Below are 26,085 nucleotides of genomic sequence, written 5' to 3'. Positions count from 1 at the left end.
AATATTCAAGCGGTCGGTTCATATCTCCTATTTCTGAAATTAAAATCAATAAAAAAATTGTGTTTTTTTTATTTGATTGAACGATTAATACAAAAATAATCAAACGATTAATCACCTATTAAAATTATCATTAATTGAAGCCTTAGCTGTGTCTGTATGATCTTTGCTCTGTTTAAGACGAACTTTTTCCCCCCCATGGGTGTAATAATAAATAAATATTCTAAATATAGGATGGCAGATCCCTACTAAATTGTGTACAATTATTATCATGCTATCCTCTCTGTATTTTACTGTACTAAAGATGATTCAATCCCAAATGCAGTATTGGCCTCCCGACTGAATCAATTGAGGGCTGTGCAGTGTATGTTCACTTATTTGATTGCAGGAGTTCAATTCAAACTACCAATTAAGATAATTAAAGGATCGGGAGGTTTTTGCAGTTAATTTGCTGATTAAAATATGAACCAGTAGTTTACAATATTTAACTTTCTGACATTTGGGGTTGTTATTCTCCGTGAGCTATATCGAAATGAAAAAACCAAAGATTCTATTCTGTGTGTGGTGAATCTATAGGATATACAAGTTCTGAATGGCACTACTGAACGCTTTAAACCTCAAAGGTTTGCAGGAAAGAATCCCAAGAGGTTCGACAATACTTGGATGTATTGTACATGAGATAGTGGCTACATGTGGTTAAAGCTCCGTTGGGGGGGGGACAAGGTCATAGTTGCATGCATTTTCCCCTCTGGTAGCCTCTGAGGCAAGTGAAGGCGACATTATTCCGGGTGCTGGTCTCACTTCGCTAGTCGGATGAGGTTGGGGAAAAGGTCACTGCTATTTGTACAGTATACGTCCCAATGGCTCAGCAGAATCAAGGGGGGGGGGAAGAGACCATCAAGTATTTTGTGTGTGTATGTGTGTGTGTCTGGAATGGAAGGGGGACTATGGGATACCGTACACATTTAAATTCACCTCATGTGTGCGTGCATCCCATTGGCCCTGGAGGCTCAGGACATCTCTCTTGCAGACACCTCTGCAGCCATCACATAGTAGAACAGCATCACCAGCAGAGCTGCAGCTCATTAGGAACTCTTAGGGTGTGATTCTGTCTCAGTGTGGCTGCAAGTTAACGAGTGTTGAACTTCTAACAAGTTGTATGTTACGTGGGCAGAAAACATGTCCACTTCTCCCTGGGGTGTCCACTGTGGAACTCGACATATGGACAGCTTCCATATATATTTATGTCGACACAAATGGAATAATGATGTATATGTTTCATAATGTAGCCATGCAGTGTGCACACTTAATTTAATTATTGTGCCTTTTCCATGCATTGATATGCCAATTACATTTTATTTATTGTTGATGTTTGGCTCATATTCAGGCATTCTTGGTAATGGTTTTATTTCATTTGAACATGCATCAGATTACAATTGAATGCATCACATAATCAGTTCCCAGTTCCACATGTCCAAAAGGAGTAGGAAGAAGCAAAGCTTATTAAATCCTACCCCTCCATCTGGTACTTTTACAATGAGTAATTGTTACATTTGTTCACTTCCTGCTTTCCTAATAAATTTTAATTTTAATTTTAATTTTAATTTTAATTTTAATTTTAATTTTAATTTTAATTTTAATTTTAATTTTAATTTTAATTTTAATTTTAATTTTAATTTTAATTTTAATTTTAATTTTGTACCATGGTGAGTGTCAATATATTGATATATATAGCACATCATAACTGGTTCAAGACTCTTCATCCTTGTATTTAGCAAACATCAACTGCTTGTATTGTTTCTTGAATTGGCTCATCGTTGTGCATTGTTTGATTTCCTTACTCACTCCATTCCATAGTTTGATTCCACATACTGAAATGCTATGGCTTTTTAACGTAGTCCTAGCATATAAGTGTTTCAAATGTACTTCTTCCCTGAGATCATATTTTTCCTCTCTTGTAGAGAAGTATTGGATGACATTTTTAGGTAATTGGTTATGTTTAGCCTTATGCATTATTTTAGCTGTTTGAAGATTAACTATATCAGCAAGTTGAAGTATTTGTTATTTTAGAAATAAGGAGTTAGTATGTTCTCTGTAGGCAGCATTATGAATTATCCTTACTGACCTTTTTTGCAGTACATTTAGCGAGTGAAGATTGCTTTTATAGTTATTACCCCATATGTTTTTATGTGAAAACTTGTATTATAGAGGAAAACATGATTGATAATGGCAAACCAAGCTTCTCCAACACTATGAATAATCCTCACTTCTTGGCAGAGTCAACAGAGGTCAAAGCCATGACTTTAGCACTCACGGTTGACAGGACTAAAACGTCTCGTCATTATTCATCACATCAAGAAGCAGACGAGCTATTAAAGACAAGTGTACATAGCTCCAGGCGCCACTGGCCCTTCACATGAGCTGCTGTTTTGGCACCATCCGCAGACAAACCCTTGGGAGAGGTGGTGAGCGCCAAAATGTGCTTTATTTGCTTTCACACAGGCGACAATTACACGACAAAGACACTAAAAGGACAATACTAGCGCACACTTTGTGCACGACTTGTGACTTCTGCTGTACTGTAGAATAACTCCCTCATGGGAAAGTCGTTCAACAGATTGATCTTTTGAACCCTAATAAGCGGAGGTCACATTTTTGATGATTTCAGATGTGACTTGACAATATCAGACTTGCAACTCAATTTGGACTTTCACACAGAATCTGCCTCATTGAACGCATCTATATTAACATCCAAGTTTAAGAATAAACAACTTCTTCAAAGATTCTGAGGGTTAGGAAACAAAAAAAGTCAAGTGGTTGACCCAAAAAATGTCAATGGACCAAAGCAAGGAGGATTCGATTGGCTGTCCAGCAAGAAACAAGATGATCCTCAACACAAATGAAGGTTACTGGTTCCGAGTGGAGTCTAAAAACCAACATTTGGAGAGGACCAAACATGGGACATTGAAAGGCGGAAGAAAATTCATTCATTCATTCATTTTTTACCGCTTTTTCCTGGAGCCTATCCCAGCTGTCTTCGGGCGAGAGGCGGGGTACACCCTGGACTGGTCGCCAGCCAATCACAGGGCACATATAGACAAACAACCATTCACACTCACATTCATACCTATGGACAATTTGGAGTCGCCAATTAACCTAGCATGTTTTTGGAATGTGGGAGGAAACCGGAGTACCCGGAGAAAACCCACGCATGCACGGGGAGAACATGCAAACTCCACACAGAGATGGCCGAGGGTGGAATTGAACCCTGGTCTCCTAACCCAATTCTGAGGGTTATGAAACAAAAAAAGTCAATGGACCAAAGCAGGAGGATTCGATTGGCTGTCCATCAAGAAACAAGGTGATCCTCAACACAAATGAAGGTTACTGGTTCCGAGTGCAGTTTAAAAAACAACATTTGGAACTTTCATGAGTGGACCAAACATGGGACATTGAAAGGTGGAAGAAAGTTTTCTTCATAAAAAAAAAAGTCCTGGTGGCTTCCAGCGTTACTGGAATGACAAGAAGATCCCATCTGAGATTTTTTTTCCACACAGCACAGTAGAAGTGGTGCTATCTTGATCTGAAGTGCTTTTTTTCCCATTAATGGAACAATGGAGCTTCAGGTTGTGCAGGGGCGTCAAACGGCACAGCAGCTGGTTTACTTTTTTGGGCCGTCCTGTGTTTTTTCCCTGATTTTTATCCAATTGAGAACATTTGGGAATTAATAGATTTGGGATTGGATATCCGTTCCAGACAGTGGAAGCCATCTTCATCACCTGGAGCAGTATAAGTCTTCTGCCGTAGAAAGCATCAGCTGGACCATTACACCACCAGGGAATGACATTGCTCAACTGTCACTGAATTCTGACATTTTCTTCTCTTATTCTGCAACGTGCTGTCAATCAATGTAGCAACGAGCGCCATGTCAGATTACTCGTCTCCTTTTTTCTTTTGCCTCTCCTGCCTTGGGCTGACTTGGTGACTCACGGCAGCAACGCTTTTCCTTTGAGCGTTCGATATAGAAAGATTTTTGCATGTGACTGAACACTTTTGCCCGTTTTTGAGGGTTATATCAAAATGAAAATGTTTAAATTATGCAACATCCAGAGCCAAAGTTCCAGTGCTGGTGCTGATGCTGAGCTTTAGTCCCGTACAAATGTGTCATTTTTCATGAAGAACAATGTCAAATATTCTGAATTGTCCCACTGGAAGAAATTTTTGTGTGTGTTTGATCTTTTTAGCTGTGATAGCGTTACAATGGAAATATTGTATTTGTCTAACAATGGAACTATCGGGCTATGACACTAAAAAGATAACAACTAAAGCAAGCCATTAATCCTATTTGATACTGAACAATAGATGGGGGCGTAAGGGGCTGACATCTGTGCCAATGCAGTTAATTAATTGCGGCAATTGTTCACGTATGTAATTAACACATGAACATCATCGCAGAATCACCAAGAGTCAGCCGCTGTTTTATTATTACCTTAACACACCAATAGCAGTGCAAAACTTGCTATACTATGCACATTTTGTAGTCATTCCTTGTTAACAAGTACAATGTTTCTCTTGGGGACGTTTAAGTAGCTCCATCTAACCGCAAATGCAATAAATAAAATAAATTGGCCATAAAATTAATCTATTGATGCAGTGTTTGCTGCCAGAGGCCTAGTTACTCCCGGTATACTTTAAAGTTACTAAATTATTCAGCATCATTGCGAAGGTCCTTTAACTAAGGTTAAAGCATGTAGTATGTTCAAATATATGTTTAATGAGGTTTAAATACAGGATGTGATTTTGCAGGGTGTCTGGATGATTTAAAGTGGTAATACTCACCGAGACAATGGCAGCCAAAGTCTCTATAGCGCCTGTGCTGAGGGTTATGTATGGGATAAGCGTCTCATCAAAGCCTGCTGCCTGTAGAATCCCATTGGTGTAGTACCAGAGCTGGAAAAACACAAATCAAACGGCACAATTCCTTCAGGGTACTCATTGATTCATCTTGTTTATTTGATACCCTGACTTGTCAATTCTTTTCTTCGATAAACACAGAGAGAGAGAGAGAACGAGAGCGAGAGGGGTAATATTGTAAGAAAAGTTCCAGGATTGTTTAAAAAGAAAAAGTAAGCGGTGTGTGCCGTGTAGCTTACAGCATTGAGGCCGCAGAGCTGATAGCAGGCCATGGTGACCATGGCGGTGATGAGCTGCCAACGGACAGCACGATTCTTCAGCAGCTGTAACGAGGAGACCGTAAGGAGATTTTCCTGAGCTCGTGCCTCGGCGTGGACCTCTTCCAACTCAACAGAAACATCCTTTTTTCCAAGGAACCTCTGGAAGGCTGGAATATACATACACAGGAAAAGGAATTTAGAAAATAACATTTCTACTATCTCCCCGTGCATGCGTGGGTTTTCTCCGGGTACTCCGGTTTCCTCCCACATTCCAAAAACATGCTAGGTTAATTAGCGACTCCAAATTGTCCATAGGTATGAATGTGAGTGTGAATGGTTGTTTGTCTATATGTGCCCTGTGATTGGCTGGCGACCAGTCCAGGGTGTACCCCTCTCGCCCGAAGACAGCTGGGATAGGCTCCAGCAACCCTTGTGAGATTAAGCGGTAGAAAATGAATGAATGAACATTTCTACCATTTCGGAAAAATATCCAAATTGTCCATAGGTATGAATGTGAGTGTGAATGGTTGTTTGTCTATATGTGCCCTGTGATTGGCTGGCGACCAGTACAGGGTGTACCCCGCCTCTAGCCTGAAAACAGCTGGGATAGGCTCCAGCAACCCGCAAACCTTGTGAGGATAAGCGGTAGAAAATGCATTAATTAAGATTTCTATCATTTAGGAAAAATATCCAAATTGTCCATAGTTATGAATGTGAGTGTGAATGGTTGTTTGTCTATATGTACCCTATGATTGGCTAGTGACCAGTCCAGGGTGCACCCCGCCTCTCGCCCGAAGACAGCTGGGATAGGCTCCAGCAACCCTTGTGAGGATAAGCGGTAGAAAATGAATGAATGAACATTTCTACCATTTAAGAAAAATATCCAAATTGTCCATAGGTATGAATGTGAGTGTGAATGGTTGTTTGTCTATATGTGCCCTGTGATTGGCTGGCGACCAGTACAGGGTGTACCCCCGCCTCTCGAAAACATGAGGATAAGCAGTTTGGATGAATACAACAAAATGTGTGCATTTTATGTGAATTCCCAGTTTACAAGCACTGCCTTTTTAAATAGCACTGTCTGGTTTTATAGCAGACAATATTCTCACCCTTATTATAAGTCTCTGTGCTGCTTTAAGGGTCAAAGTATGTCACATTGATGCTCCGTAGTTTTCCAGAGCTGCCTGAAGCAGTTTCAGACTTTTTCCCTATTCCCACTAACGTTAAAACAGATGAGAATCAAACAGAAACATCAGACACTATTCCCTAAACGCCGTACAGCGTCAAAGAAAGTCAAATTCACCTTTTTAGAACGCTTTGGGAGAATTAATAATGCATAGTCATCTTGACATCTCAACTAATTGGGAATGATCCAATCCCATGATTGATCCAATACTGTATTTCTCACAGTTTAAAAAAAAATAAACGGCATCTCATCAAATGGCAGTTGTGTCCATGTAAATTTCTATAGGAGAAAAAACATCGGGGACATGTTATTGCTGCAGTCTAAACCTTGGCAATACCTCATGATGAAAGAAGGTAGCAACACCAAAGCCTTTAAAGGACCATCACGGTCACTTTGAATCCCAACAAAAAAATGGCATTACGTCATTTCAGCTAGTCACACCAAAAGATAAAATATGTCGGGCATTTTTCCTCCAATGGTATGCTTTTAGGGCACAATTCTACCAGCGAGTAAGCAGGAAAGGGTGGGCAGCTGTGCGGCATTCTCCGTTTCTAACTCGAGTCTGTCAATGCTTTCACTCAAGATACGTATACTCTGTGGAGCAACCCTAAAAGGTGAACCGCCTGAATCTGCCTCTTCTTCTTTCTCTTTGGGTTTTTTCCCTTCAGGAGTCACCAGAGAACATCAATCTACATCCAACCCTGTCTTCTGCATCTGTATCGTCCTCTACACCTCCTACCTGGCAGCTCTAAATGCAGCATCCTTCTACCAATATATTCACTATCTCTCCTCTGGACATGTCCCAACCATCTCAGTCTGGCCGATAACTGACTTTATCTCCAAGGCATCTAACATGTAATGTCCCTCTGATGTACCTCATCCTGATCCTGATCCTATCCATCTTGGTCACTCCCAATGAGAACCTCAGCATTCGACCTGGCAGCTCTAAACGCAGCATCCTTCTACCAATATATTCACTATCTCTCCTCTGGACATGTCCCAACCATCTCAATCTGGCCGATAAATGACTTTATCTCCAAGGCATCTAACATGTAATGTCCCTCTGATGTACCTCATCCTGATCCTATCCATCTTGGTCACTCCCAATGAGAACCTCAGCATTCGACCTGGCAGCTCTAAACGCAGCATCCTTCTACCAATATATTCACTATCTCTCCTCTGGACATGTCCCAACCATCTCAATCTGGCCGATAACTGACTTTATCTCCAAGGCCTCTAACATGTAGGATGGATGGATGGATGGATAAAATTCCTTTATTGTCATTGCACAATAACACAGCAGTGAAATTGCCAATGAAATGTTGTTGCCTGGCTCCCGTATAATAATAAATAATAATGTGGAGAATAAATAGATTACATCAAATATGAACAATGTACAGCATAAACAGTAATTTGTACAAATAATTTAATGTCCCTCTGATGTACTCGTACCTGATCCTATCCATCCTGGTCACTCCCAATGAGAACCTCAGCATCCTCATCTCTGCAGCCCACAGTTCTGCTTCCTGTATTCTAGACCAAAACACATGGCTGGTCTCACCACAAAAACTCTTATCTGCCTCTGTGATGTTTAAAATGGAGGTCAGCGTCACAGCACAAATGCACCATGACAAGGAGCGAGACAGGTTGCAGGGAGATACGCTGTTCCTGTCGGACGCTGGGTTGTTAATAAGGCCTTAGTGGGTTGTTAACACGGCCTTCCAGGGCCACCGTGGAAGACTTGTGCAGTGTCGACCACCATTGCAATACAAGCCACACGGATCCACAGTGATTCTCATTCATTCACTCATTAATTCATTCATTCATTCATTGATGATGAGCTACAGTTGTGCTCATCACATTTTGGCCCATAGAAAAAAATATGAAGGGAGCCTGGCCAGGATATATTTTTTTGCCAACCACTCGTTTCCCTCAAGGACATACTCCAGCCACCCCAGATTGGCACTGGCTGTCTGAAGAGCCACAGATGCATGATCATTCCACTTGTAATTAAATATCACAGCAGCACAAATATGGATCACAGCATGACTGTTTCATGAATGGCATTATCTCCCAGCACGTCGAGCGACTTAAACGGTAAGACTCTAGAACCCATCAATATTTTAGGTGCTAAAATGATGGAACATTTGAGTTTGATATGAACTGACAGTTTGTGGAGAGCGTAAACAAAGACAGATGGCGGAGAGTAAATAATAATGATTGTGTCCCGTTGGAAGAAAAAAAAAACATCCTCAGGTGCATAAAGACATTGCATAAAGTTTGTAAGACATATTCATATGTATATTACGTTTTTTTGGCGCAACAGACACAAAGAGGTGATGATGCAACTCCACAATAGAAGACAGCATGGAACATTTTAAGGGTCAAAATCCTCAACCTCAGCGTTTTTCCCCATACTCTCTTTGGCCCTTGAAGGCACCATGCCATGACATGCTCACTTGGGTTCAATCACTCAATCGTTAAGCATGGAGCTATATAAGCTGCGCTGACTTCAGTCTCCTCAGTTGTGTGGGAAGAGAAGCCAGGGACACCAACTGCAGACCAGTGTCATTTTGCTATATTTTGGCATATACCATTTCTGTATAGCCCAAAAACACAATATTCTGTGTGCTTTGAAAAATCACTCAAAATCATTTAAAAACTGGCTTCTACTGAGAGGGGGGGCTTTTGAAAAATGGCTGGGATTGAATGAGTTAAAAAAATAATAACTAATTTTGTATAGTATTGTATGTATTGATTTTATTTATTTATTGATTGTACCATCATTACATTTCTTATCATTCATTCATTCATTTTCTACCGCTTTTCCTCACGAGGGTCGCGGGGGTGCTGGAGCCTATCCCAGCTGTCTTCGGGCGAGAGGCGGGGTACACCCTGGACTGGTCGCCGGCCAATCACAGGGCACATATAGACAAACAACCATTCACACTCACATTCATACCTATGGACAATTTGGAGTGGCCAATTAACCTAGCATGTTTTTGGAATGTGGGAGGAAACCGGAGAACCCGGAGAAAACCCACGCATGCACGGGGAGAACATGCAAACTCCACACATAGATGGCCGAGGGTGGAATTGAACACTGGTCTCCTAGCTGTGAGGTCTGCGCGCTAACCACTAAACCGCCGTGCCACCCCATTTCTTATCAGTTGTGTACAATAGTACAATAATGTTTTATCAATGACCCGAATACTCGTTATATCTGTTACGGATAATGCATTTTTGCCGGACACGAGTATTTTCGTTTAAACCAAACCCACTTTCGGTTTATGTCCCACCCACCCGGAATATGGATACAGATATATTTAGAATTTAGATGGGTGAGATACAGATACAGATATAGTGGTGTACTCAACCAAGACTGTTGCTGTTGAAGTTTTCCAATTTCCAAAATAAAATATTGATTACAAATATATATATTTTTTTAATCATCAAAAGTTTAACTATAGTTCTGCAACGCTGAGCCCAGCTTTGAAAATCTCAAGAAAGTCACCCTCGAGAGAATTATCTTCAGCATCAAAGCACCACAAACCCCCTGGAGACAACTCTAATCAAAGTCTGACATAAGAGTTCTACATGCTGAGCTAATGAATGCGGTTGAGCTACAGTATGCCCACATCCAATGCTCTATGGACTTATAGTATGTAGTTTGAACATGTAACTTCTTCTCCCTAGTGATACGTATTGTTTCAACTATCTTGTTTCCATTGACCATAAACCTTCCCTCGTTCAAGAGTGTGTGCACCCCTGAACAACTCATATTGATAAATATACTAAAAATATATGTGCTTCTGTGTTTATTGTAGAGTAGAAGTAAGTAGAAGTTTGGGACTTTTCATTTCAAAACTAATTTTCAGCACCCCTGGTCTTGAAACTGGGCATCTCTAAAGACCAAGAAATGACCGGAACAATACAACAGTTTGAATGTGTTGTGGGGCTAAACCTGAGCAACAGTGGTGTCATTATTTATCTCTGTTGGTGTAAAATAAAAATTACCTCTCACTGCTGCAGCTTCATCCCTCCTGTCGATCAGCAGGAAGCGTGGACTCTCCGGGAGGAAAGGCAGAACACAGAGTTGCAGCACTGCAGGCACTGCCAGGAAAGAAAATAAGTAGTTCCACCTGGACTCCTGCAGTCACAAATCAGACAAAAAAAAACACAGTTGTTGTTATAAACAAAAATGTATGCTAAAGTTTTGATATTTCCTGTTGAGGGTGTACTTTGTGCACCACATCCACCAACAGTTCTTACGAATATATTTCTCTTGTGCTATTCTTTTATTGTTTCCATCAGAGAAAGTGGAGCATTCACAAATGTTTTCCAATGTGGAAATCATCACTCAACAGCATACTTGAGTGGCAACACAGCTGAGCAAAGAAAGTAGTTGTTAGGTTTTCTTGAATTTAAATTTGAACAGGAAATAACATTGTAGGCTGAGTGGTTAGTGGCATTACAAGTTCAAGAACATGCAAACTCCACACATAGATGGCCGAGGGTGGAATTGAACTCGGGTGTTCTAGCTGTGAGGTCTGTGTGCTAACCACTCGACCGCCGTGCAGCCCTCACAATGCACTATCATCATCTACAAAAACAAACACTAGACGGAAATTGCATGGCATCATATTGATTACGGTTAGCGCGCAGGCCTCACAGCTAGGAAACCCGAGTTCAATTCCACCCTAAGCCATCTCTGTGTGGAGTTTGCATGTTCTCCCCTGTGCATGCGTGGGTTTTCTCCGGGTACTCCCATTTCCTCCCACATTCCAAAAACATGCTAGGTTAATTAGCGACTCCAAATTGTCCATAGGTATGAATGTGAGTGTGAATGGTTGTTTGTCTATATGTGCCCTGTGATTGGCTGGCGACCGGTCCAGGGTGTACCCCGCCTCTCGCCCGAAGACAGCTGGGATAGGCTACAGCACCCACAGCGACCCTCGTGAGGATAAGCGGTAGAAAATGAATGAATGTTTTTATTCTGTATTGTTGCGATCATTGGCTGCACGTCGGTCGAGTGGTTAGTGCGCAGATCTCACAGCTAAGAGACCCGAGTTCAATTCCACGCTAAGCCATCTCTGTGTGGAGTTTGCATGTTCTCCCCATGCATGCGTGGATTTTCTCCGGGTACTCCCGTTTCCTCCCACATTCCGAAAACATGCTAGGTTAATTGGCGACTCCAAATTGTCCATAGGTATGAATGTGAGTGTGAATGGTTGTTTGTCTATATGTGTCCTGTGATTGACTGGCGACCAGTCCAGGGTGTACCCCGCCTCTGGCCCGAAGACTGCCGGCCGGGATAGGCTCCAGCACCTCCCGCAACCCTTGTGGGGATAAGCAGTAGAAAATGAATGAATGAATGAGTGAGGGGAGACTATCATCATGTGTTAACCTTGCGAGGTCTCGTGACACCCCAATGTATTTTTTTCACTTGCAAATAATTAATCGGATGTGCAAGAATAAAGTGGACTTCCATTGCTGTTTTGTGACAGTAACTGGGAGAGAGTTTGTAATGTTACTGCCATCTTGGCATCGGGAATAAAAAGAAAGCAGCAGGAAGAAGAAGCGGCGGTGCCATCAAATTCTATACAGGCTACCATATATAAATACTGAGATGCCATTTTTTTATTACCATTGCTCTGCTGGGTGAAGCACAAAATTATCAACCGGTGATAAAGCCAATATCATAAATTGTGGCTATCAAAATTGGTTATTTCACGATTGTATCCTGCAGCGCTCTTCAGGGTGGCAGCAAAGATGGATAGCCAAACAGAGGTGGATTCATGAGAACAATCTTGACCATTTAGTTTCTCTCAGGTGCCGTATACGCCACATTATTCGCAGTGTATCACTGACGCTGCATATTTGTCATTCGCTGCCTGCTAGATTTATGGGCTTGGGTATGCAACATTTGCTTTTCAAGGGAACAAAAAAGAGCATTTGAAGCAATTTCACACTTTCAGCTACATGTACGTGAATATCAACAGTTTTGAGTGACAGCCAGTTATTTTAATTCGGGCTGAAAGAAAATGTAATTCATAACTTCGTAACTAAAAATACAGACATTTTTTACAGAAAATGTTCTTTTAAACCTTCATTGTTAACATATACTAGCCGGTGGTGGTCTTTTTTTTTTTTTGGTTTGCAAAAAAGTTTATTTAGTGGATGAGTGGTTACTGCACAGGCCACACAGCAAGGAGACCAGAGTTCGATTCCACCCTCGGGCCAGTTGCAGCCACTCAATTTAAATAAAGTTTATAAAATAATTTGTATTTGCATTTAAGAAGGCTGCACGGTGTGCAAGTGGTTAGTGTGCAGGCAGACAGCTAGGAGACCCAAGTTCGAGTCCCCTCTCGGGCCAGTTGCATTCAGTCCTTTTAAATAAAGTTTAAAAAATAATTTGTATTTACATTTAAGAAGGCTGCACGTTGTACAAGTGGTTTGCGTGCAGGCCACACAGCTAGGAGACCAGAGTTTGATTCCACCCTCGGGCCAGTTGCAGCCACTCATTTTAAATAAAGTTTATAAAATGATTTGTATTTACATTTAAGACGGCTGCACGGTGTCGAGTGGTTAGTGCACAGGCCACACAGCTATGAAACTCAAGTTCGATTCCACCTTCAACCAGTTGCATCCAGTCCTTTTAAACAAAGTTTATAAATTATTTGTATTTACATTTAAGAAGGCTGCACAGTATGCGAGTGGTTTGCGTGCAGGCCACACAACTAGGAGACCAGAGTTTGATTCCACCCTCGGGCCAGTTGCAGCCACTCATTTTTTATAAAGTTTATAAAATAATTTGTATTTGCATTTACAAAGGCTGCACGGTGGAAGAGTGGTTTACGTGCAGGCCACACAGCTAGGAGACCAGAGTTCGATTCCACCCTCGGGCCAGTTGCAGCCACTCATTTTTTATAAAGTTTATAAAATAATTTGTATTTGCATTTACAAAGGCTGCACGGTGGAAGAGTGGTTAACATTGAAATTCACTTACTGGTCTGGAACCAATGAAACCACGATAAACAAATAAACAACTACACATCCTTTAAAAGAAATGCATCGAGAGGTCTGCTTATGATTGACAATATTAATATGACTGTTCACGCATGAAGTGTTTACCATTCAGTGACTGCACACACACACACACACACACATACATCAATTTCCTGGCCTGTTACTACAGCGAATTAGAACTCTGATTCCATACACCAGCCAGCTCCCTAAATCCAAATAAGCTGTTCATGAATTTTAATCAGTGAGTGTTCGCTGTGTGGGACGTCGGTGCCTCTCTCGTTCGGGAAATAAATGGGCAGTACTCGTATAGTGTGATAAATGTGCTGTCTGATGTTTTATGGTAGATTTTCCAGTAAAACCTTGTCTGTGTGCTGTTTTCACATAAACTACAAATTACTCCATGGTCTTATCTATTTTGATAGGTTATCATCTAGCGCATATTAAAAACTGGAAGCTAGGGTGCGATGCGATGATGTGCTTTATGTATGAGCTGTACATCACGGAGTTAGGATTATGATTGATCGGTCCTTTCATGCTGTGATACATTGTATGGTAAACATATTGTGAATGTAAGGGACTGAAAAGTGAAAGTCATTAAATAACTGTTGGTTTATTGGTTTACAGTAAACTGGTCAGTGTAAACAATGTATGTTGGTGTGTCCATTTGGGAGAAAAGTGGGAATATTGTTTCCACTACGATTTGTGGCTCTATCCAAATTTTTTAAACACTGGTAGTCCTGGAAAAAACATTTAATGACCACATTAAACGTTACCGATGCTGTAGAAAAGCGATCGACAAAATCATAAAGATATTTACCATTGAGAGACGTTTCCTTGAGAAACTTTGGACTGTTCAATATCTACTTCCGGATCGGATTCAGGATCCAACACATATGGCAGACATAAAGCGGACATTTGAAAAGGATAAATCCCACTTTATACTGTTTATGTACTCCTATAAAGTTGGGTTTGCAGCTAGCGGGACAACAAGTCCTTCTAAGCACTCAGGAGTGTGACCAACCACAGCAAAGTGAGCGTGCCTAGAGGCGGGCCATTGGTGGAATACATTAAAACATTAAAGCACAGAATCCAAAAAAATACAGCTGAATAGGTGCAGATTCTGGAAGAACTAGAAAGCTTTCAGTGTCGGTTATTGTGTGTAGCTACTCTATAGGAATCCACAACTCAATACATTCATTCATTCATTCATTCATTTTCTACCGCTTTTTCCTCACGAGGGTCGGGGGTGCTGGAGCCTATCCCAGCTGTCTTCAGGCGAGAGGCGGGGTACACCCTGGACTGGTCGCCAGCCAATCACAGGGCACATATAGACAAACGACCATTCACACTCACATTCATACCTATGGACAATTTGGAGTCGCCAATTAACCTAGCATGTTTTTGGAATGTGGGAGGAAACCGGAGTACCCGGAGAAAACCCACGCATGCACGGGGAGAACATGCAAACTCCACACAGAGATGCCCGAGGGTGGAATTGAACCCTGGTCTCCTACCCAACTCAATACAAAGGGACAAAAAATAAGCATAATAGGTCTCCTTTAAGAAAAACTCCCTAAATAAAAGGTTCAATGATGAGGTTGTTTCAATGAAATTCAGAATAAAGGTTAATTCCCTGTGGGGTCTCAGCTATAAAAATGTGTGTGTGTGTGTGGGGGGGGGGATTCTGACTAAAAGTCTCCCTTTGCCAGAAACCCAAAATGTGTCATACGGAAAAAAATATTTAGATTTACACACACATTCATGCAATTGTGGTTATTTACGTATGTATTGATGCATCACATTGATGATGCATTCACATACAGTGGCAGCAAGGGATAGAAGAAAAGAACATATGTACGTATACAATATATACTGTATATAATATATAATATGTATATAATATATACATATACAATACATAAGTGGGAAAAGCCAAAATTCATGGAATTATCCTGTTTTTTTTAAGTGCATGTAAACATACTGAGTGTATGTGTATGTGTGTGTATGGGGGGTGGTGCCTTCAGGAGGCTCAGAATTTGCTGCTACGCTCCTGGGTGTGTCCCATGAGGCTAGTTGTTTTTTCCTTTCAGTCATCTAATGCCAGGTTGCTGGGATTGGAGGGTGTATGCTGTCATGTTGTGAATGACCAGAGCTGAAATGAAAGAAAAGTCCAGTCTGGAGTCCCAACAGTTGAGAGGACGGAGAGCTGAAAGCACATTTAATGGCAGCTTCGTTCAAGTAAATGCAGGAGGCAGAGATGGGTTTGCGTCCATGGTGGGTAACATGTAATGGAAATGTCAGGTGGACCACATTGTTGAAGTTCTCCAATTATACTCTCGATGTTAGGTCAGTCTTGATTACTTTGGCTTAACCAAAACAAATTCTCAAGCCAGAATGAACAACAACACGCTAGCTTGTTACGGTACGGCGACAGTTAACTGAAAATCTTTATTTCAACAGCAGTTGAGAGATTTAATTGGCTGTCGCTCACTTAGGGCTGTTTACAATCCAATGCATGATGGATTACGAGGCGCACCGCAGTAATTATCGGACACGAGCAGGCATACACAACGTTGGCCAGACGAATTGATTCGATGGAGGGGACTTTTGATTCTTTCACATGTTGAGCCATGTCAGGTCACGCATGTTTTTGCCGTGCACCAATTAATTCCTGACGGATTTATACTCAGAGTACAAACGGGTTGGATAACCACTTGCCTTGTTGTTTTTATTTGCTTTTTCATAGCCGTTATTCTGACTTACACAAAAACAGTCAGTCATAGGACAGACACAATTAGGATTATGAGAAAAAATACAAAAATCAATGTCAATAACATTTTGTAGCGGGTGACGTCTAGACAAAGGAAGAACCGAGGGTGACGATCTGGAAAAAAAAATTGGGAATACCGAAAGCCACTACTTTTTCCATAAACTTTGAACTAATTCATGGCTAACTTCTAATGTTGTGACATCTCCTTTACTTCAGAACTACAAACTACTAATTGTTTAAATACTGTGCCAATCAATAGCCACGTATACATGGACCCAAATATTCCAATTGCATTCGGTTTATTTGCTCAAACGGAAAGAATGTAACCTTTGTATACACCTCATTCCAAAAGAAAAGTGCCAATCCGAATGAATATATAATCGGATTACAGGGGTGCAATATTCCTTTCCCCAATCCGATTGAGGTATCTTGTACCCGTGTGCATTACCGCCATCTATAGAACAGAATCTAAACCCTTCTAAACTTTATTCATAAGTCCAGTTTTTCTTTAAAAAGAAAATGTATATCTATATAAAACGTATCCTGAGTTTAATTACTGTATTTTCTGGACTATAAGTCACACTTTTTTTCATAGGTTGGCTGTTCCTGCGACTTATACTCCGGAGCGACTTATAAATGAAAAAACTGTTTATGTTACATGTTAGAACTTACCTTCCAAGAGGACGTAATGTCTGTTTTGGTCGAGTAGTTTGTAAAATAAATTAGCAACTTATACTCCAGTGCGACTTATGTATGTTTTTCTACTTAATTATGCATTTCTGGCCTTGTGCGACTTATACTCCGGACTTATAGTCCAGAAAATGCGGTATAAATATTATTTTTGATACAAGCTAAATTTCAAGGCTGGACAAACAAAAAACTCCCAATATTGACTTATTCCAACAAGTGAAATAAAGAACTCGGGAAAAACGGTATCATGTGATGTTGATGTTTACGTTTTACTGCGCATTCCCCATTGACTATTCTGTTTGATTATAACGGCGCATGTAGACAAGAGATTGGAATACTCCTTTCCATGTATACCGTTGTTTTCGGAAAAGTCATTCGAAAAGAGGAAAAACTCCTCATGTAAACGTGACTAATGTAACAATCTGACTCACAGTGTCACTTAGTAAGAACATGCGGTATTGATGCTTCAACAATCAGCTGTTACTCAATCTGCGCCGCCATAAATACCTCCATATGCATATGCATATGGTTCAATATGACTTGTGGATGGCTGTCCTAATTCTACACATGACCTCTGCGACTGAGCCCTCTGCATGTAAATGAGGAGAGAATGCTCAGTGGGATGAGAAAGTCAAGCCTTTTTCCGCGTTGGCAAATAACCGGAATATTCTCAACCCTAGAGAGAGTACGTTTCACTTAATAAGAGCGTAAGTGAAGGCAGCAAGACAAGCTGCAGTGAAGGATAAGGGGGTAGGAAATGGGCAATTTGAATAAGCATTATAGTGTATAGAGATTCCGACCACATATAAAACAAAATAACCGAACCAATAAAACTTTTAACTATATAAACTGTACCAAGACAGAATAGTATAACAATATATGTTTCCAAAATTCATTCATAGTGTTCTTAACATTGTCCAAGCTGACATTACCTGCAGGCAAATGTCAAAGTAATTTATAGTCTAGGTTAGTGTGACATCTTGTGTTTTGCATGGCAATCATGCGACTTGGAATCGATTGCATTTAAATGACAATCCACACATACAGAATAGATTTTTCAGGAGTAAAAAGCCCCTGGAAAGACCAAGAGAGTTGTGATGATTTGGAAGATACGGGTATAAATGAGAATTCATTATGGTCAATGAATCCCCAGCCTATCACACGTGCTGATGCATTCACTGGCGCAAAAGCTCAGTGATAGATCCGTCGCCTTGCTGTATTATTTGAATAAACGTGTTTCCCCGGCCAAAGAGTAGGCGATGCATGAAGGTTAGAGTAATTAGCATTTGTCAAAGCTTATCACCATTTCACACCCTATACCAGTGACATCTTTCACTCCTATTAATAGAAGCTTCCACTGTGACAAAATAAAACGTCTTGACTCCTATAACCAAAGGCCAGCAAATTCAAATACCATGGTGGCATTATCTGGAGATACGTTGCACGCTATACATCAAGCACGTTCCCATCAAATTACCGGACAAACAAACTGTCCTAACACACACAGCACAGAGGTCACGTGAATAAATTGGCTGCTCAACTCAATTTCATTTCAAACCACATGGTGTAAAATTGTGTATGCGACAGGCCCGATACTTATGAATTAAAAATGAGTCTGTGTCTTCACTCATGTGATGCTCATGGGTAAAGGTCAGTGGAAAGTAATAGTGGAAGAAAATAAGCTAAAGGAAATGTCCTGCATCATTTGTTGGAAAAATAAGAGGGGCGTTCACAACAAATATGGACAAGTAGGCAGTGGATATGTAATCTCAATTTCATATTTAGCTAGGATTTTTGAGTGAAGGGTTTGGGGCCTCAATAGCCGCAAGATGGCGCTTGGGGCGCCCGGGCTTGGTGGATGCTTCTTCTGGGAGCATTCCGTGTGGCCTCGCAATAATGAGGTAAAGTGATAGTTGGAGTGATCGGGTGTCACGGTGACCACATGCTAGTGACATGTAGGTGGCACGAGGAAGAGGTCTGTTGGATAACAGAACAAACAATCCATCCAAATGTTGGCCCGCTCAAGGATCACACATACTTGTGGGTCCAACCAAAATGGCTTCTTATTGGAGGGCAGCAGGGTGTGCGGGGACTCAGGGGCACGGTGGCACGGCGGTCTAGTGGTTAGAGCGCAGACCTCACAGCTAGGAGACCAGGGTTCAATTCTGCCATCTCTGTGTGGAGTTTGCATGTTCTCCCCGTGCATGCGTGGGTTTTCTCCGGGTACTCCGGTTTCCTCCCACATTCCAAAAACATGCTAGGTTAATTGGCGACTCCAAATTGTCTGTAGGTATGAATGTGAGTGTGAATGGTTGTTTGTCTATATGTGCCCTGTGATTGTATATAACAATATAGTGTATAAAAATATTGTATATAACAATATAACAGTCACTAAAGTCATCATACAGCAACTTCACACTCAAATATACAAACATTTACATTACAACGTTTACATAATTTGGGTGATGAAAACCTACTGTGTGCCTGGTGTGGACCACCAGCCACCTATTGAGGACCAGTTCTTTAGATGCTCAGGTATTTTTAGGTATTTAAACTTTGAAGTACTAATATAGGCTGACTCTGGTTTCCTCCCACATTTCAAAAACATGCTAGGTTAATTAGCGACTCCAAATTGTCCATAGGTATGAATGTGAGTGTGAATGGTTGTTTGTCTATATGTGCCCTGTGATTGGCTGGCCACCAGTCCAGGGTGTACCCCGCCTCTCGCCCAAAGACAGCTGAGATAGGCTCCAGCACCCCCCGTGACCCTCGTAAGGAAAAAGCGGTAGAAAATGAATGAATGAATGAATTTCTTTACTGTGTACTCCGGCCCAGGACTGGGACTCGCGTTTCTCTTTAGATTCTAGCAGCTCGACAAGGTGACAGCCCTTTATTAAGCACAAGAAAGCATGGTGTAGAAAATAACAGGTCTGTTCGAGTCGCTCATTTGAGACAGTTTAGGGAAACAGGGAAAATTCACTTCCTTCTGGTGTAAATAATGAGTCTATAACAGGGGTCGCCAACCTCTTTCAAACCGAGAGCTACTTCTTGGGTACTGATGAATTCAAAGAGCTACTAGTTTGAAACAGTTTGAGTCTCTAGTCTTTATTCAATCTCTTGTCTTTATATTCAGTTATTTAGATTATCTTAAATTTACCATATTTACCATAGCACCACAACAACTCAGGAGGAAGACAGCCGAGTGAACCACTACACTAAAAGAGAACAGAAACTAAGGTCCCTTGAACAATACATGTCCTCTCAGCTGTCAGTCTTTCTGCTGTGTCCTCCACATTTCCATTTTTCTGACTCAACCAAGCACGTTGAACGCATCCAGGAGAGACACGCAGTAACCCCGGCAGGCTTATCACCTTGTGCAAATCAGTGGACAAAAAGAGGAACAAAAGCTGCAGAGCAAAGCATCTTCCGCTGTGTTTTATCAAGGGGACAGGCATAAAAGACGTATTGGCGTCATCTATCCAATGCAAAACAATTTTCAGAAGCGAGTGAACCTTTGGAAAAAAACGAGCTCGGTAAGGTCGTGAATAACAATGCCGTGCAAATGGTAAGCAGGTGAGACATTTTTTTTGTTCATAAAGCCGATATGTTAGCAATAACTTCATAACTAAAAGGTTGATTTAGCTTTTCTTTAAAGCTAATTTTAATGCTAATTTTTCATCCGTTTGTATTGAGTTGTGGACTCCTATAGAGCAGCTACACACAATAACCCGCCCATAAAACTTTATGGATCTTCTAGAATCTGCACCTATTCAGCTGTATTTCTTTGGATTTCATACTTCCTTCGAAAGCAGTCGGTTTTAATTTATTTCACCCATACTCCAAAGTGCTGAGAAGGACTTGGAGTGTTGTGCCGCTAGCTGTGGACCCAACTTTATCGAAGTTGTTGATAAACAGTATAGGAATTGATAATAAACGGCGATGTATCTTTTTAGAACGTCAGCTTTATGCGTTGGATCCTGAGTCCGATTCGGAAGTAGCAACTGGACAGTCCATAGTTTGGGTTTTCCACAGCATCGGTAACGTCTAATATGGTCATTACATGTTTTTTTGCGGGATTCCCAGTGTTGAAAAACTCCAGTAGAGCCGCTAAAATGTAGAAAATGGATATGAGCAACCCTGCTCCTTGTGTGCACACTCTATAATGCTACACAGACAAGCGCTTTTGTTCCATGACTTACAAAAAATAAACACAGTTTGGCATCGTTTAACACGAGAGTACAACATTCAAACTACATTTATAGTTCAGAATAGTAGAGAAAGCATAATAGGTCAACAAACTGGTTTCAGACAATAGACTTTGGCTCATTAAAATATAGATTTACGGATCTTGAAGATTTTAAAAAGTGATGACAATCATTAGGCGCAAGTTGTGAAATATTTTTTTCTCCCCACCATCTGAGACGAGCTGAAGTTTGAATGTCAAGTTGGAATGAAACCCGCCCGCTGCAAGTGAGCTGTACAGCTGAAGACGTGACACTGAGGCTCATCCATCCAATCTCCTGACAGATGGAAAGTCTATTCCATTTCAATCTAATTCCCACCTTCACTCTTCCAGATTGTTCAAGTCACTTGACAGATCATTTGCAGAGTCATCAGAATGACAACTATCTTTGTAAGAAATGATAATGATATTTTTTTTTCCTTTGTTAACAGTATTTGACAATAAGATGCTTTGTCAAAAGTAACTGCTAAATTTGAAATAATAGGAATTAATGCTAACATGGATTTAAATAACAGGACGTGTTTTATTCTTATATTTATTGAACCTACCACTGTCTATCTAAACATATACCATATTGACCTGGATATAAGGTCTTTTTTTCCCTTGGTGCCACCTTACGTTGGGGTCTAGCAATTTAGTATATATGGAACCCAAACTACTTCTTCCCAGGCGAGTTACAGCTTTTCCTCCAAGTCTGTCACTCTCATACACTAATGACCAGGTTGGAGAGATGCAGCTGCAACAGAGAACCACTGATATAAAGTGCCTCAAAGGGTTGGGTTAACAAACAACAGTGGCGGCGTCATGATGCTAATTGTATGATAATGATAATCAGTGAAGCAGTGTCATCAAATAACTGTCGAGTAGCAGTTTTGTCTTATATTTGGTAAGGTTGGGTTGTGAACGATAAAACCCATGCGAGAATCGGTAGCAGCGTCCAGGATTAATAAGAATCAGCCATAAATCAGATCATAAATCGTTAGGTTAATTGATTGTAGAGACATGCACCGGGTCTCTCTACTGGCTCCCATGGAATAAAGTCTTCCTGTTTGTGTTCAAGGCCATTAATGGTCCTGCTGCGGCATACTTTGCTGAAATTTTAACTGTCCATCACCAATCCCGTGGAAATCCCTTCCACCAGCGCTACGATCTATCACAGAGCTATCGGTCATTAAATTTTAATAAAAAACTAAATTATTCAGATTGGCATTTGACATGTGATCAGTGGAGGTATTTTCGATGTGATTCTGTACTCTACCGCTTTTTCCTCACAAGGGTCGCGGGGGGGTGCTGGAGCCTATTAATTATTTGCAAGTGAAAAAAATATACAAAATATACATTGGGGTGTCACGAGACCTCGCAAGGTTAACACATGATGATAGTCGCCCCTCACTCGGTAGCGTTCATTCATTCATTTTCTACCACTTATCCTCACGAGGCTCGCGGGAGGTGCTGGAGCCTATCCCAGCTGTCTTTGGGCGAGAGGCGGGGTACACCTTGGACTGGTCGCCAGCCAATCACAGGGCACATATAGACAAACAACCATTCACACTCACATTCATACCTATGGACAATTTGGAGTCACCAATTAACCTAGCATGTTTTTGGAATGTGGGAGGAAACCGGAGAAAACCCCCGCATGCACGGGGAGACGTGCAAACCTCACACAGAGATGGCCGAGGGTGGAATTGAACCCTGGTGTCCTAGCTGTGAGGTCTGCTACTAGACCGCCGTGCCCCCCAGCATCTACAATAGTTTTAGTTATTGTATTCTATTGTATTGTATTCTAATGAAGCACCTTGGGCATCATAGGGATGTTGTAAGGCGCTATACAAATAAACTTCGATTTGATTTGATGCCCACTGGTAACACAACAGAAATTAACCAGCAAGACCAGCAGAGAGAAAGTATGCTTAATTTTTTTGGTTTGGAACTTGTTTTCCTTCAAATGCATTCCATTGGAAATATATTAAGGCCAATAATTCCATCAACCTCCATTTCATTTATTATGTGACTGAATAATTTATCATTGTCCGAGTCCTAGCACGCACAAGATATTTTTTTTCTGAACAAGAAATCTTCTCACATTTTATTCTTGAGTTCTAGTTACTATTGTTATGACGTTTTGAGTAAAGCATTGTTTGCTTTCCCAACCTGACACACCATTTTAATTGCACCCAAGTGGCAAATAGCGCTGTGCACTTGTCTTTGCCTGGACACATTTTTGCCACTTTTGAAGAAATTTGTCATTATTTCAGAGGCTTTGCACTATTTATTTATTTGTTATTATTGATTGAACTGAAGGCTAAGATGTCTGTTTTTTTATGGATACATTTAATATTGATCCCATCAAACAAATATATGTCCATTCAGCTTCTATTTTTGGTCCATGTCTAAAAATAAATCCATTTGACATGTGATTCTGTTGTTGTTTGTCTTTTGACTTTATTCTTTGCCTTACAGGATGCTTGGGGAAATGTTGTGGTCTTTTACAAAATACTGGAATACTGGACTCCTGTATTTTCTAATGTAAGATTAATGTCTACATCAATAAATGTTAATCGTAGAATGAATCAAATCAAATTCAGGTGTCTAAGCTGCACCGGACAATAAGCTACACATGTCCAAGTCATAAAACAGCATATTATGGCGCACACAAGTCCGTGACGACCAAGCACTTCTTCATTTGACAGGAGCCAATCATGACCTATGAAAAGACTCACAACACACTTGTCAAACTATTAGAAAGTGCTGAATGTAACTGTCTGACTCACTGTGTCATCGTCCAAAGAACACTAGACTCATCACACAACAACTTAACACATATAACACCTAAGAAAAATACAAACATGTGCCAATATCTGTTCAAATGGGGGGAAAAAAATCCCATAATGCTTTGGAGGGCAAGCGGCATAGAAAATGAATGGATGGATGGTACTGTAATGCTGCCTTTGTCCACCAGAGGGAGCCAGAGGACCCCAAAGCACAGAGGGAGGCTGACATCATTGCAGCACCCCCCAGCAGCTTATAAACTGGAAATTACTGTATATTTTACAATATTTATTTTATCGTATGGTAACACATCTATCCAAATGTGTATTGTGTATGTGTGTCTATCTAAGAGATTTATAACTCTAATATTTGGGTTACAAGGGCATTAGAAAATGGATGGATGGAAAAAGATGATGTAACTTACCTGCCCCAGCAGCTCAGGTAGGCCCAGCACCTGACCAGTGAACACTCCAAGACAGATGAGAATGGAGTTGAACTGGCCAATGAAACCTCTGATATACCTTGGAGAAATTTCTCCAAGGTACATGGGTAGGACACTGAGAGCTATACCTATATAAAAAAAAGACAGATATTACATTCTTAGGCTAAGAAATTAATATTTAATGTGACTTTAAACATGTCAAGCAATCAAAATAAATACAAAAAACATGACTTCAGTTGTGCACACAAATTAAATCAGAATTCCTTTTAAAGTGTGATTATATAATAAAACACAGTATAACCTTGAAGGGCGCATTGAGACACAGAATTACAGGTAAATACAACTTTTCTGACAGACGCTATGTAGCCCTTAGAAAAACAAAACACTGATTAAAACAACTGAGGATATTACCGATACCATCGAGAACTAACAATGTGCATATTTATGTACGTGACAGAAGCATTCAAGACAATTAATCATGACATCTTAATTAACAAATTAGAACAATATGGCATCTCTGTGGTTTTGAAGTGCGTGGAAAGCTACTTAACAAACAGGAAGCAATTTGTGAAGCTCAGAGAACACCACGGGTGAATAACGAGGAAAACAATCATAACGGAAATTAATTATGGTGTATTTATTTGTTATTTATAGTTGTGTGTCGTGACTGGCAACACTGTGGCCTCGAGTCCATCTGTTTGTCATCTAATGAATGAATGGAATGGATTGTGCATTTAGCTTGTTATCTCCCATAACGAGTGAACAATAGCAATTGAAGAGAAAGGCTTCTGGAGCTGAATCTCATTGAACAATTCCAAAGGTCACTTTTATTGCAAATGTTGAACCAAAATCGGAGGAGAAAGTCAAGCAAGCAGGTGGGTTTACAGTTTAAGAGCGAGCCACTCTGACGGCGTGGAACATAAGACCGAAAGACAAAAACACTTACCAGAGTCCACTCCAATAATAAAGCGGCCAATGATGAGCATCTCAAAAGACCTTGCCCTCTCTCCGAAGGTCAGAAGCAATGCAGCTACCACAGCAAATACGTTGTTCACCAGTAAGGTTCCCTTTCTGTTTGAGGAGAGAAACAGATTATTTTGAGCACATTAACTTGTAACTTTTACTTAATGTAAAACTCTACAAACATAACTAACAAAATAGAACAACATGTACGTATAGAAGTTCAATTTAATTGGCATAACTGACAAAAAAATATTTGGCACGCCACTATTATGCTAAGAGTCCACTGGGCCGGCGCCAGTTGGTGCCAGTTCGAGCCAATGCAATTTGCTGTGGCGCCAAGAGTCACCAATAAGGTGCCTAGTGGCGTGCAGTGGCTCAAAGTGCCTCCCAACTGGCTCGTGGTGGCCCGTAACGGCGGCAAAAATTTTGTTTGGCGGTAATAAAATTTCAAAATGTTTAAAATCTTCGTCACGCCACTTGCATCAAGCAATCGGCGCGACGTGTCCACCAAGTGGAACAAAATGTCACAAACAAACCGCCTATTGGAATCCACTGGAGTGTAATAGCACGAGCCACGTTGCGCCAATGATGCGAGGAGTCCACTGGGCCAGCGCCAGTTCGTGCCAGTTCACGCCAATGCAATTTGTTGTGGGGTCTAGTGTCGCCAATAAGGTGCCTAGTGGCATGCAGTGGCTCAAACTGCCTCCCTAATGGCTCGTGGTGGCCTCTAACAGCAGCAAAAATTGAGTTTGGCGGCAAGAAAATTTCAAAATGTTTAAAATCTTCGTCACTCCACTTGCATCAAGCAATCGGTGCGAT

General features: G+C 40.9%; 1 protein-coding gene across 3 annotated transcripts in view; it reads right to left on the bottom strand.

Moving 5' to 3' along the window:
* The window catches only part of slc2a9l2 (solute carrier family 2 member 9, like 2), an 81,899-nt gene that overhangs the window by 35,240 nt on the left and 20,574 nt on the right, over positions 1-26,085 (bottom strand). For all 3 annotated transcript variants that reach the window (XM_058072016.2, XM_058072032.2, XM_058072025.2), the window contains exons 5-9: positions 25,250-25,374; positions 24,286-24,431; positions 10,375-10,507; positions 5,151-5,338; positions 4,837-4,947 (exon numbers count right to left, since the gene is read on the bottom strand). In XM_058072016.2, coding sequence (XP_057927999.1) covers positions 4,837-4,947; positions 5,151-5,338; positions 10,375-10,507; positions 24,286-24,431; positions 25,250-25,374 — 703 coding nt within the window. The remainder of the gene's footprint in view (positions 1-4,836; positions 4,948-5,150; positions 5,339-10,374; positions 10,508-24,285; positions 24,432-25,249; positions 25,375-26,085) is intronic.

This window comes from Doryrhamphus excisus, linkage group LG11 (genome assembly GCF_037039965.1).
Source record: "Doryrhamphus excisus strain RoL-2023G ecotype Guam linkage group LG11, RoL_Dexc_Guam_v1.1, whole genome shotgun sequence".
Classification (NCBI taxonomy): Eukaryota; Metazoa; Chordata; class Actinopteri; order Syngnathiformes; family Syngnathidae; genus Doryrhamphus; species Doryrhamphus excisus.
Note: the sequence above shows the minus strand (reverse complement) of the source record. Positions and strands in the feature narration are given on the sequence as shown.